The sequence below is a fragment of the Lytechinus variegatus genome, chromosome 6, assembly GCF_018143015.1.
Source record: "Lytechinus variegatus isolate NC3 chromosome 6, Lvar_3.0, whole genome shotgun sequence".
Classification (NCBI taxonomy): domain Eukaryota; kingdom Metazoa; phylum Echinodermata; class Echinoidea; order Temnopleuroida; family Toxopneustidae; genus Lytechinus; species Lytechinus variegatus.
The window spans coordinates 2,342,228-2,355,488 of record NC_054745.1 but is presented as its reverse complement, the minus strand read 5'-3'; the positions used below and the strand labels follow the sequence as shown (position 1 = coordinate 2,355,488).

Genomic DNA, 13,261 nt, shown 5'->3' with positions numbered 1-13,261 from the left:
GATACTACATATAGGTAAATGTTTGATCAAACCTTAACCCTAAATGACAGAGGATACTACATATAGGTAAATGTTTGATCAAACCTTAACCCTAAAATGACAGAGGATACTACATATATAGGTAAATGTTTGATCAAACCTTAACCCTAAAATGACAGAGGATACTACATATAGGTAAATGTTTGATCAAACCTTAACCCTAAAATGACAGAGGATACTACATATAGGTAAATGTTTGATCAAACCTTAACCCTAAAATGACAGAGGATACTACATATATAGGTAAATGTTTGATCAAACCTTAACCCTAAATGACAGAGGATACTACATATAGGTAAATGTTTGATCAAACCTTAACCCTAAAATGACAGAGGATACTACATATATAGGTAAATGTTTGATCAAACCTTAACCCTAAAATGACAGAGGATACTACATATATAGGTAAATGTTTGATCAAACCTTAACCCTAAAATGACAGAGGATACTACATATAGGTAAATGTTTGATCAAACCTTAACCCTAAAATGACAGAGGATACTACATATAGGTAAATGTTTGATCAAACCTTAACCCTAAAATGACAGAGGATACTACATATATAGGTAAATGTTTGATCAAACCTTAACCCTAAATGACAGAGGATACTACATATAGGTAAATGTTTGATCAAACCTTAACCCTAAATGACAGAGGATACTACATATATAGGTAAATGTTTGATCAAACCTTAACCCTAAAATGACAGAGGATACTACATATATAGGTAAATGTTTGATCAAACCTTAATCCTAAAAGGACTGGGCTATTTGAGACGTATTGCGGACTGTGAGGGGGGGGGGTTCATTGCCCCCTTCTGATAATATTGCACATCCTAAAATATTACAATATCCAACTGATATATATTTAACAAATATTTTTCTCATCAAATGGTTCATACTTTACAAAGTTAAAGTCGCTATATTTATGCTAATTTACCAACAAATTTAATAAGAATACATGAGTAACGATAAGTTGTTCGTTTATACTGCGTGCAACCATAGGACTCATTGCATTCTCTCCATGATATTTTATATACATGTATAGTATGAGAGTTGTGCTTTTGAACTATAGCCTAATTAAGTATATTCAAATGAATATAATGAAATCAAGTTGAATCAAATAAATAATAAAAGAGTAGATGACTTAAGAAATCAATACAAGATGAATACTGTATATATATGAATGTATATATAAAATTAATCAATCAATCAATCAATCAATCAATCAATCAAAAGCGTGTTTTTACTCGGCGTCATAAATTTGGCGTCGCAGAATACGTCATTGGCATGCTTGAAAAACTCGCTTGAAATCGTCTTCGCAAATTCCAATGTGACTGGACGGATGACACCGTTCAAATATACATATTTGCTCAACATACTCACATCTTTAAAGTAGGCATACATTGTAAACAAAGGTTATTTTTTCTTGATAAACTGAAAGCTTTCTACGTAGCAGTAGCCTAATGTCTGTAAGTTTATCCTGACGGAATTTTGTCATAAAGATAGCAGAACTTGAATATTTGTGAAGGTTTGAAGAAAGTCCATCAAAGATAAAGAAAGTTATCAAAAATTAAAGGTTTTGAATTTGTGACGTCAACCATGAGCAGCTGCCCCATGTGTTTTGTAATATAAGATGCATAAATTTCAATTTTTCGTGATTTATACTTTTTCTTCTTTGGAGGGTGTGACATGATTTTCCTATTGATTTACTGAAGCTCAATAAAAAACATTTTCAATTTTCTGAGAAAATGACTTTCAATCATTTTTTTGCAATACGATATGTACAAAAGCTGCTCGCATATGACGTCACATACCAAATAATTAAAATTCTAATAACTTTTTATTTTTTGATGGATTTTCATCAAACCTTCGGCAATATCTTTAAAAACAAAAGTTTTCTGCTATTTCTACAATAAACATTTTTGTCAAAGTGAACTTAAATTTCAATGTCAGGCTAATGAAATTCATCTGTACATGTGTGTGCATGGTGTTCTAGAAATTTGAATGACTTTGTAGAAAGACCTAACCGGGGTGAGATTAATGGTCGTTGCTACCACAGAACAGGCCAAGTCTGCAGGCGCAGACCCTGATTGGAACTTTGATCAACAAGTGTGCCTCTACGCAAAGACTAGCATATCCAAAACTTGCTGTTCCATTACATTACACAAAGCATAAGTAGGCTGCACATTCAGACCAGTAACTCGAGTGAAGAGATTGCCCAGCAGTCTAACAGGCCCGTACCTTAGTTCTCAACGGACGTGGTATTTGCACAAGTTCGTCTTAGACTCATCACGGGAATTAGCAAGCACCATGATAATATGGTAGCTTCTCAAATTTGAGCACGAGCCGCATATCAAAACTAAGTAAACGAAAACATTAAAAATGCATAATTATCTGTATCAAGAAAAATCGCATAAAATCATGAAATATATACTTCTATCGAATTCTAAATTCATATCAGCCAACACAAGCTTTCATGAACAACTGCGGGTGTAAAAATATGATATATTACACTTCACTTTCAAATGATTGTCTACAAGAATGCACAAGGATAATTAAAAAATGACACTTCCACACATGGTAAACAAATTAAGATACCAGCAATAAAGAGAGTACCTTTCACCGACTGATTAATTATGGACCGGTAAAACTGCACGTGTGGGCATGTTTTTTACCTTTCGATCTAAAAGGTGCAGTGGTCCGGTGTAGTGGTCCACCTGCATTCCCCAAATCCGTTATATCGGGAGGAGAGAACTGCGGGTCATAGTGATTCAGTTCGCTTTTCGCCTCCAATAGGCAAAGGTGACGCCGAACAAATAATATAATAAAATGAAAAACATGTTTACATAAAACAGGTCTACATTATGAAAACATTGAATTCGGATAACCACTATCTATATCATTGACGTCTGATAAAAGAATATAGGCTAAGTTGTCAATAAAGTATATCATGATTAGAATGACCTCACGTCCCCCCCCCCTCCAAAAAAAGAGAAATAATCAAAACTTCTAATTCCTGTGTTTAATTGGTCATGTGAATAATGAGTCATATACCCACTGATATTGAATTCAAAAATAAAATGAAGCAAAAATTAAAATTAAGAAATACAATAAAAATAAAAAACGTGAAATAAGAAGTAAAAAAAAAATAATCGAAAGTTCTTGATCTTTGTCAACAGCAGTCTTCTCATCCATTTGACGGTCCATGCCTCTTTCTCATCATCAGTTGTTAGTCAATCGTCATATCCACTCTGGGGTCATCTACATCTTTGCTCCTCGTGAAGGACCTACCATCAGAACCAGTTACCAGAGTGCTCTCTTTGACTTGTGATGATTTGGAGGTTGTTGAAGGTGTCTTGTTGACGTCACCGCACACGAGGACTTTACACAGACTCCAAACCCGCTTATTGGCCGTGAATGCAAGGAAGATGTACACACCTACTCAAGAGAACCAACAACAAATGAAAACGTGAGGAAAACAAACAACCATAATAATAATGAAACGCACTTGGAGGCAGTACACATGTCACGAGAAATACTAACTTACGGTTCGTCATAGTCCCGAATGGAACATAAATATTACTCAATTATTACACTTGCGAAGAAGTGTAAAGAGCTCTCAGTTTGGATAGTGCAATTACGGTTATAGTAACTAATAAAACTGGCACACAATGACATCCCCTAACATCTCAATCCACCCACATACGAACACACACCACACATACACTCACTGACACACACACAGTCAGGCGTGCACTTCTTTTCCAAATGTTACAATTACCGACACACATTTTTCAGATCACACAAATACACTTTTTATACGCCCGTCCTAGACAGGACGTTTTATGGTATCACGCTCGGTGTCCGTCCGTCTATGCGTCTGTCTGTCCGTCTGTTAACTTTTCCTTGTAAACGCGATATCTTCATTTCAACTTATCCTAGGCTCAAATGGCTTGGTGTGTATGATCAGGCGCGGATCCTGTAGGGAGTGGGGCGGGGGGGGGACAAATTCGACCTGATTTTGGCGCCCCTGTGTACTTTTCGGAAAAATGGCAGCCCCTCCCTCCCCCAGGCAATCATAAGTGCCTTAAAACATGTTAAAATATCTTATTTCATAGGCACATGAAGAAGAAGCAATTGAATGATGGGTTTATAATAGGCACCTTTCGCAAATCTTTACAACGCGAGATTAGAGTCGGGTAACTCAAAAGTTAACCATTAACATAGACTCGATTTTCTAGATTGATGATACATTACAGTCCATATAATCAAACGTAGAAAACTGTTTTACAATCATTGCCAAGCTCTGTGTTACAGGCCCATATATCTTGCTTTTCGTGTGCAAAGCTCTTTCATACGATACCAGCATGCCATGCCATGCCATTTGCCTGCCTAAGCTCGCGGCGGGACTGTACCTGTATCATGGCTATGACTCCAAAGGGCTGGAGACATGCGAAATGTAGATTATGAAATGGATAAAAAAGTGGTTTTCCAAACAAATCGAGTACATATTGAATAAGGAAACACTTACCGAATTAAGGCTTCGATATAGATCATTACAGTCCATCGAATCGATATTGCATTTAATGTGCATTATTTGTGGATCACTGGCAATTGATTCCATGAGTCAGATCACCTCTCAAGCCGAATCATTTCCCATGCGGTGACATGTACACAGCATGCAACAGGCCATAAACCGTCTAAATTTACGGAGTTTTTTTCTTTTGCCTGCACTTTCTACATAAACGATATGCCCCTAGCACACAATGTAATGGGCAGTATGTTTTACTTTTCCGCAGAAATGGGGAGTTTGCCGGGGGGTACACTTCAATTGATGAGTGGGTACCAGGCGCGACCATGGGGTTTCGAAAAGCACCCTAAACTAGGGAAGGTTTTTTCCAGATTATGAAAATGCATCCCTCAACAAGTATTTGGGTTATGACACCCTACAAGTAGTGGACATATATCCCTTTTTAGTATTTCAATCATTGTTTCTCACACCCTCATAACGCTACATAAATGACATAGGCCTACACGTATCATATTTACCCACTCTTTCCCTTTTTACGCGTGGTCCCGCCTGGTATCCACCATTCAATGGAAGTGGGTCCCCCGGGCGGCCTCTCGAGCTCTGGGAGGAACCAAATTTGGATTTGGAAAGTCGTCCTAAATCAGATATATCGCTGTCACCATAGTAGCAACCAGAATTTTGCACACGAAACGCAGATTGAATGTTTCCGTTCCAGATGCGAAACGAAAAAAAATCTCATGTCATACAATTTGCATTACAGGACGGAGTTTTACGACCATGACGACGGGCCCAAAAGTCTCCTCCAAAATGAACTACCGTTCTAAATAAGCGTACGCATCCTCAAACGAAAGGTCGGGATTGATGTGTTCATGAAAAAATGTAATATTAATTTTAAAAAAGAATCAATGCGAGCGTGAAGCGCAAGTGCTTTCTATTTTAACCATTTGATGCTTTTAATCTCGTTTAACTTCTCATCAGAATTGTGTGAGAGGGAGCCAGGCGCGGATCCAGGATTTTTTAGGGGGCCCTAATTTCAAGTCAAGTAATAATCGTGCCAAAATATTATTTCCCGTTGCCGAATGGATAATGTCTAGTTACTCTCACAAAGAAACCTCTCTTGCATTGTATAGGCATACTTCGTTCTTCTGGGTATACTCTCATTTTTTTTCTTTTGTACTTTATGTTTCAGGGCTTGAAAAATCTTACGGGGATGACGCCCCCGTATTCGCCGCGTATGAACACTGGTTGTGCAATAACTAAATTGTATATTCGGCATAAAAGAAAATTAATGTTTTATTTTGGGTAATATATTCTTGAAAAGATATACATGCTTATTATAGAGTTGAGGTAGACTCGGTAGTCAGCACTCAGCATTTACTAATTGGGAGTGCACTGCCTACTTAGATCTGTAAGTGTTTGGACATATCATATAATATTTTGTTATTCGCTTGAAATCCATTCAAAACAGCGAGTTGTCTTGTCAAACCTATTCAACAAACATTGGCTCTTCCGCTCTTGCAACAATCATATCAAGTATTAAAAGGTCATGTATCTTATAATCTTGCTCAAATTGTATATACTTCAAATATATTTTCAAAAGAAATAGAGTGCGTGTAAACGGTGTAAATAAAACTAAGGATAAATATGCTATAGAAATATACTTCATTGGCAATGACTATATAAATATGAAAACAATGCTCTCAAGTTCGCATCATTATGGACGATAAGTTCTTAGCTCTCTCTTTCATACATCATGTACTATACAAGTGAAACGTGAATTCCAAGGTCCCATGTATCTTGTATACATCAACTATTTCAGGATTTAACAATAAATGTAAATGATAGCAATGTAGTTTAGGCCTGAGTAAATCCAAGTAATAGTTAAGTGGAATTCGTTAAAAAAATCACCGTATCTAGCTGTCGTTTACGTATTACTATACATGAAACAAATATATAGGAACGATATTAAAGATAAATTCCAGTTTTGGTAATGATCTCAAAATGAATTTTTAAAAAATCTAATAAAATGACCACCCAAGTGTCCGTTTGTATGAATAAAAAAATATGTGCCAAAGGATTCTGGAAGAAATTGTGTTTTTGTTGAGAAATAAGCAAAATAAGCGCGGATTCGGTCACTTCCGTTGGGTCTTTATTTCAGCAAAAATAATACACTGTCCCACGTGTGCCTAGTAGTGTGTTGGTGATCGTCAGTGTGAACATTTTTCAGCGTAGATTTCAATATTTCACTAAGTTTAGTTTATGTAACTGAACCAGATCTAGATCCTCGATGATATACTGACAATTAAGCCTGTGTTTCAGTGCTTACTGCAACTAATGGCATTTCTATTTAACCATAGAATTATTTAAGAAAAAAACCCATCCGAAACTCTCACCATTACGATAAAAGTTTCATTTATTCATTTTACTCATTGCAAATAAACGTCAACATTTATGTAAATAATATATATGAATATGCCCATTCACAATTGAGTTCACATGGTGGGATACTGCACATCCTATTTCAGAATATGACATGCGTTGTGGTATGAATGTCTACCCATCTAGAACATGCAAAACGTTTACTAGTAACTAGTGACTTTACTACTAGACCGATTTGCAAACGGCTTTCCAATTGAGAAATAACAACAGAACATTCACCTAAGAATATAAATCCTCATTTGTTCGGATAAATATCAAGAGTATCAGTACAAAATGTAAACAGTGTCAGTATAAAATGTAATTTTAAATTAACAGAAATGTCAAAGAAATTCGGTTATTCAATCTGCTCAGATTAAATAATAATACTCTCACTAATGCTAAAGTTATATAATTGTTGATCGTGTACTCCATTCACCGTCCAATTGAAACATAGGACCTATATATCATGTTCCACTTGTCAACATTATATTTTCCAATCCGTTTGGGATTAGTGGCTTAAGTGTTGCAAGCAATATAAAAACAACAGTTAAAATCAGACGCTTCTCATACATTTGTCAAAGTGCAGAGTGCTTCCCTTCATGCAAGAAAAATTCACAACTTTCAGCCTTTTTAAACAAGAGCGACTTTTGTTAGGAATAGATTTATGGAGTGCTCAGCTTGTGAAGCTCACGAATTACTCATTACAATATTGACGAAATGCCTACGTGCCCGTACTAAAACATATTACAAAACATGATTTTTGTCTCGCCTACACAGCAGAGCGAGACAATCATTGGCGCCTCTTTTTGACGATGGGGACGGCGTCAACACTGAAATCTTAACCAAAATTAAGTTTTTGAAATGTCATAGTTCATGAAACTTGGAAACAAGGGTAATAAAGTATAGTGGATTATTCTGACTACGTTTATTTAAGGTCACATGACCAAGATCAAAGGAATTTAGGGTTAAAGCAGGCCTGGGTCAATGAACTTAGAAAATGTTGGGAGAATCAACATCGAAATCTTACCAAAATTAATTTTTTGAAATGTCGACATCAATAGTTTATGGATCTACTAGTAATTCAAGAAATTTAGAAATAAAAACTATCAAATATCCACTTGCTCTACGTTAAGCGTTTTACTTGTTATACATCGTTAGCATCATCAATGACACAGGAAAGCCTCATCTTTCGAGGATGGGAAGTGGCGAAATCCTTGACAACTTTGTCAATGTCGACTTCAAGGTATTTATGTAGCAACATCATTGCCAGCCCATTCAGTCTCACCTCTCTCTCTCTTTCCCCTTTTCATCTCCCTATTTCTTCCCCCTCTTCCCTTTTGCTTCTTTACTTTCCCCCGTTCCTCTCTCTTTTTTCTCCTTTTCTTCCTTCCCCCTCTTCCTCTCTCTTTCCCCCTTCTTCTTTTCCCCTTTCTTTTTTTCTTCTTTCCTCCTTCCGCTTTTTTTTCTCATTTTCCTTTCATCTTCTCTCCTTCCCTCTTTTCTCTCCCCCTTTTCCTCTCTCTTTTTCTTCCCTTCTTACTTTCTTCTGTTTCTTTTCTTTTCCATCTTCCCCTCTTTTTTCTCTTTCTTTCCCTCCTTTGTTTCAGCCGAAGGGGGGGGGGGGCGAGGGGAATCCGCGCCTGTGTATGATACCAGCATGGATCCCAGGAAGCTTATCCATTTTGAGGTCAAAATGACAGAGGTTGAGGTCACAGTGACATGTTTTTATTTTACCCTTCTGTAGTCCCTGTTAACGCGATAACTCCAGTTTAACTTAACCAGGCTCATATATTTTGGTGTCTACGCATAGATCCCAGGAATTCTATTGATTTTGAGGTCAGAAGGTCAAAGATGAACTCGCCATCTTCCACTTCTCTCGCTTGAATACTTCACCTAATGGAGGATTGTAGGAGACAGTAGTAGAAGAAGCAAAGAAGAAGAAGAAGTAGACGATGAAGAAGAGAATTTAACGAAGAATTAAAAAGCTACAATGATGAAGAAGTTTAAATAAGAAGAGGAAGACGATGAGGAAGATGAAGATGAAGAAGAATAAAAAAGATCAAGCAGAAATAACATTAACCTTACCTTGGAGTCCGTTGAACACAATGAAGAGATACCAAAGAGCGTTAATTCCAGAGAAAGGAATAATGAATGCAGTAATCCATGTAAACCCCATCAAAGTTGATACCTAGGTATCAAATAGGTAATATGAATTCATACTCGATAGACAGATCTACAGATTCCAGCTTAATTGGAGTCTATGAAGTGATTGTTTTATAATTGACCCAAGCAGGAGGGAAAAAAGGGTTTCTGGATTTGGAACTAAATTTCAAAGAATGTTATTACTTTGCACTTTGTGGGAAATTCTTCATTTCACTTCATTTTCTTTCCATGAAAAGATGAACACAACCGCGGGGGGGGGGGCACTTCTATTGACAAGTGGATACCATGCGCGGCCATGGGGTCTCAAAAATCACCCTAAAAGCGTATTTCCATATTCTGAAAATTCACCCATTACCAAGTATCGGCGCGTGAAACCCTACTCTTACAAAGAATTGGAAACGAAACTGTACCCTTGGGAAGTATTCCCTGAATGGACACCCTAAACAAGTACAGTGATATTTTAATAAATGTTATATCACGGACGTCGGTCACCGGTATTATCTTTATATACATTGGGTTCATTATACGACCCCACCTCGCGCAAATCGGACTCTAATCACGTAGTGTTTGGGCAAAAAGTACATCTTTTTTAAGACTCTTATACTTAAATTTAATACCCCCTCAAATTTGACCCTAGACACCTATAGCTTTCCTAACGAAATAGATACCCTTTTTTCTTTATTTTAGCGTTTTTGACACCCTTATTACGTTACGTACGTAACGTGCTCTATCTTGAAAAACACAACCATTTTACATGTTTTTGGTCGCGCATGGTATCCACTCGTCAATGTAAGTGCCCCCTCCTTGTCTAGACAGTCATGTGGACATACATGTGGTATTCGGTATGATATGCTAAACCAATTTTACTTCAATTACATGGGTGACCTGAAGAGCCAATCGAAAACAATTAGGTATGTCTTTTCTTCAAAATTCCCTTTTTATTTTCAAATATTCTTGGGCAGAAATGAAGAAGCCTGTGAGTTTCTTACTGAGTTTTTTTTGTAAAGTGTACAAAAGTGATCAGGGCCTGATTAAGCATGCCAAGATATACGTTATGCGTACCTTGATATAAATCTTCAGTAGGTTAAATCTCTCCTGGAAGCTTGGTCGCATGTTTTTCCTCCCGACCTTCTTAGCATTCTGATGTCCCTTCCAGATACCAAGGGCGGTGTGAAAGAAGAGGATCACATTAATTGCCAAAAGTATTGCCATTGGGATACCGAATGCCATGAACCTCATGAAATCATCACCAACCCAACAAAGACCACCATTTGAATAATCCAGCACTTCCGAATGGGTGATAGCGTCAATGCAGATACAAGGGATGACCACACAAAGCGACACACCCGGGATGTAGACTAGGTACCTAATGAGTGACTTTAGACTCGTCTGCGCAAAGTTGAAGCTCCTGTTGTAACCAAACGTGTGGTGTAAATCGAAGGCAAGGCAATTGGTAGTGGCGAATACAGCTAACCAGCAAAAATGGGTAGTTGCAGAGACAACCTTACAGAGGATGGGAAAGGGGTACGCATATGAACCAACAACTGTCAGAAGTTGAGCAAGGAACAGGAACACACAAAGGAACATCATGAGTTTGTTATTGGTCAATTTCCGAAGAGATGGAAACATGATGTGAGTGGAGAGGGTCACTATCAAAGAAATGAGGGAGACAGTCACGCAAACAGTACTTAGAATGCTCTGAGAGTCCGAGTACTGTAGAAACTCCACGGAAGAGGTGATATTTATAACACCGCTATTCTCTGATGAAAATGAACACACTTGAATTTTTCCAGTTTCACTTATCCCAAATTCAGTTTCATTGAATTGCATGCCAGACACCAAATGGACCAGGATTGTTTGATTCTCAGTTTGAAGCTGACGAAATTCCGAAGCATTCATTGTGATAATTGGACAAGAAAGAGTCACTGATACTGGATGGGTAGCATTTTCCATGCGGTCCACACAAAACTGGACTACTTGTCTTATAGAAACCGTCGCATTGACATGCCAACGTTGCAACTGCGCCATTCTTCTCACTTCAACAGATTTATATTTCTGTGCTGCATGATGTCCTCTGAATGTTAGATGAGTTTTTTTATTCAAAGTGACCTCGGAGACATCTTGGCCGTATTTCGCATCCATCCATCCATGTTGACAAGGCATATCTTCATCACTACAATACAGCTGGAACTGCAATATCGACGCTCCACATAAATCACCTCTTGAGGAAGTATTAATTATTTTAACCAAGGTGGAATATGACATGTCGACTTGCACCTCAACCGTCATTTTTGGATTCACATCCTGTGCGATACACTGATCCACATCGGGGTAAACACGGACTAAAGAAACGTCATCCAAGGATATCCCAAGGAATTCTGTGAGGCACTTCATCAAACGTTGATTTTCTTGAAATAATTCACATTCTCTGATTGGATTGTTCAAGCCACCAAATTCAATTACAACACGATTTCCATTACACTCGACAGCCCAGGTACACTCACCGTTAAGAAGAGACAAGCCGTTTCTGCACGAAAGAGAACGACATATCCCCGACAGGATGTCAAAGACAGCTCCTTCTTCGCATTCCACGGTTTCCTGCTGGACAAAACTCTCATCAACTTTGAAACGGATACCGTCATTACCTTTAAAATCTACCAAGAATGTGATTGGGAACCCTATAGGTGTCGTCCCCAACCCGCGATGATAATGGAAACAAGAAGTGAACTTTGAATAGTGACGATCTGGAAGATTACACTTGAGACAGTATTCATTGAAAAAATATGGCATTGTCTGGGAAAGTGTCAAAGGTGCCCGCAACCCTAAACCCACACAAGCATCAGCAATCGCATCATCTGCAAACTCTTCTGGACAACTTCGGACTTCGTTGAAGCATTCTCGATATGCAGGGGTTCTCTTGAACGAAGATTCATTATCGAATGTATAATTGCACACCCCTCTCTTGATTCTATCCAGCATTTCATCAGTATCTGTAGGTGGAACAGAGCCATCACTGCAGTTGAAAAGAAGAGGCCATGTTGTGAGGTTGGCAGGTTGAAAACCATGGCAGATGGCACAATAGACATTTCTGAAAGTCGCCCTGTGTTCAAGAGACACTGGCACAATTGTCAGTAGGTCATCGGTGAAAGAAGCAGTGTCTTCACACCTTGCCTGTGTGTCTGAACTATTCCACTTTGATGGGCAACGTGTGACAAACCAATAACTCGCAGTATTTGCCTTAAAGCATGAAAGCATGTTGGGGCGAACCGAATCAGGCACTTCTATGGCTTCCATGTTATCATCACCAACAAAGCCAGACATTGCCAAACCAACTCCAAATCCAAAGCTGAACCCTCTAGTGTCCCTGTTTTTGCACAGAGATTCGTAGTCCCAACAACAATCTTCAAAATGCTCGCATAAGTTGTCGCAGCTGCAGGTGGAGAACGTGGCGATAAAATTACAACCAAGATTCGAACATGAATGGTAGTCGCTACAGATTCCGATCGTCATGTTTGTATTGTTGGCTTGAATGTATTCAATAGAACCTCGTAACCACCTTTGAACTGGAAAAAAAATGACAAATATGATTAAATATTGAGTTGCAGGTCAACATAGCATAATTTCCTAAAGAACATATACATCTTTGCCGGGTTCAGCTGGTAATGTCTAACAATCAATTCATTACTCTTTTCAAAGTGGACATAAAATTCATTTCAATAAAATTCGGTAGATATTCTAGTCATGAAAAAAATAAACAGAATATACACTTAAAATTACAATCTGTGCTGTAGTAATGGTTGTACACTTCACCTTTAACGCATATGCCACATGGAAACATAAAGAGGATTTTTTAAAAAAGTTAAAAGAAAGTGTAAGTGGCAGATACATTAGAGTTTGAAGATAAAATGTGAAAAATAGTACGAGCCTTATGAAAATTTAAATATGAAAAGAACATTGTGTTTAGATTAACGGTTTCCAGATTTTATATTTATCATGCTGGTAGTGCCATTGCAATACAACCGCTAAGAAATACAGGTTCGAAATTGAACCCCTAGAGGTTGATCAATGCAATAGCAGCACCCCAAGGCTTCAAAAATTTAACCCCTAA

The 13,261-nt window shown here is 37.8% G+C and overlaps 1 protein-coding gene across 1 annotated transcript; it reads right to left on the bottom strand.

The window, feature by feature from the left end:
* Positions 1-3,092: 3,092 nt before the first annotated feature.
* On the bottom strand, positions 3,093-12,663 carry LOC121416440. Its single transcript, XM_041609937.1, has 3 exons — positions 10,216-12,663; positions 9,076-9,178; positions 3,093-3,479 (listed from the first exon to the last, which is right to left on the bottom strand). Exons 1-3 carry the CDS (start codon positions 12,661-12,663, stop codon positions 3,271-3,273), a joined length of 2,760 nt encoding a protein of 919 aa, XP_041465871.1. The 3' UTR covers positions 3,093-3,270.
* Positions 12,664-13,261: the final 598 nt, after the last annotated feature.

Bases quoted from the DNA above. Each gene is read 5' to 3' on its own strand.
- LOC121416440 (XM_041609937.1), bottom strand. From the start codon at position 12,663: ATGACGATCGGAATCTGTAGCGACTACCATTCATGTTCGAATCTTGGT. The intron at 9,179-10,215 runs GTACGCATAACG...TTTGATACCTAG, and splicing joins TACTGAAGATTTATATCAAG to GTATCAACTTTGATGGGGTT. The intron at 3,480-9,075 runs GTAAGGTTAATG...TCTCTTGAGTAG, and splicing joins TGTGTTCAACGGACTCCAAG to GTGTGTACATCTTCCTTGCA.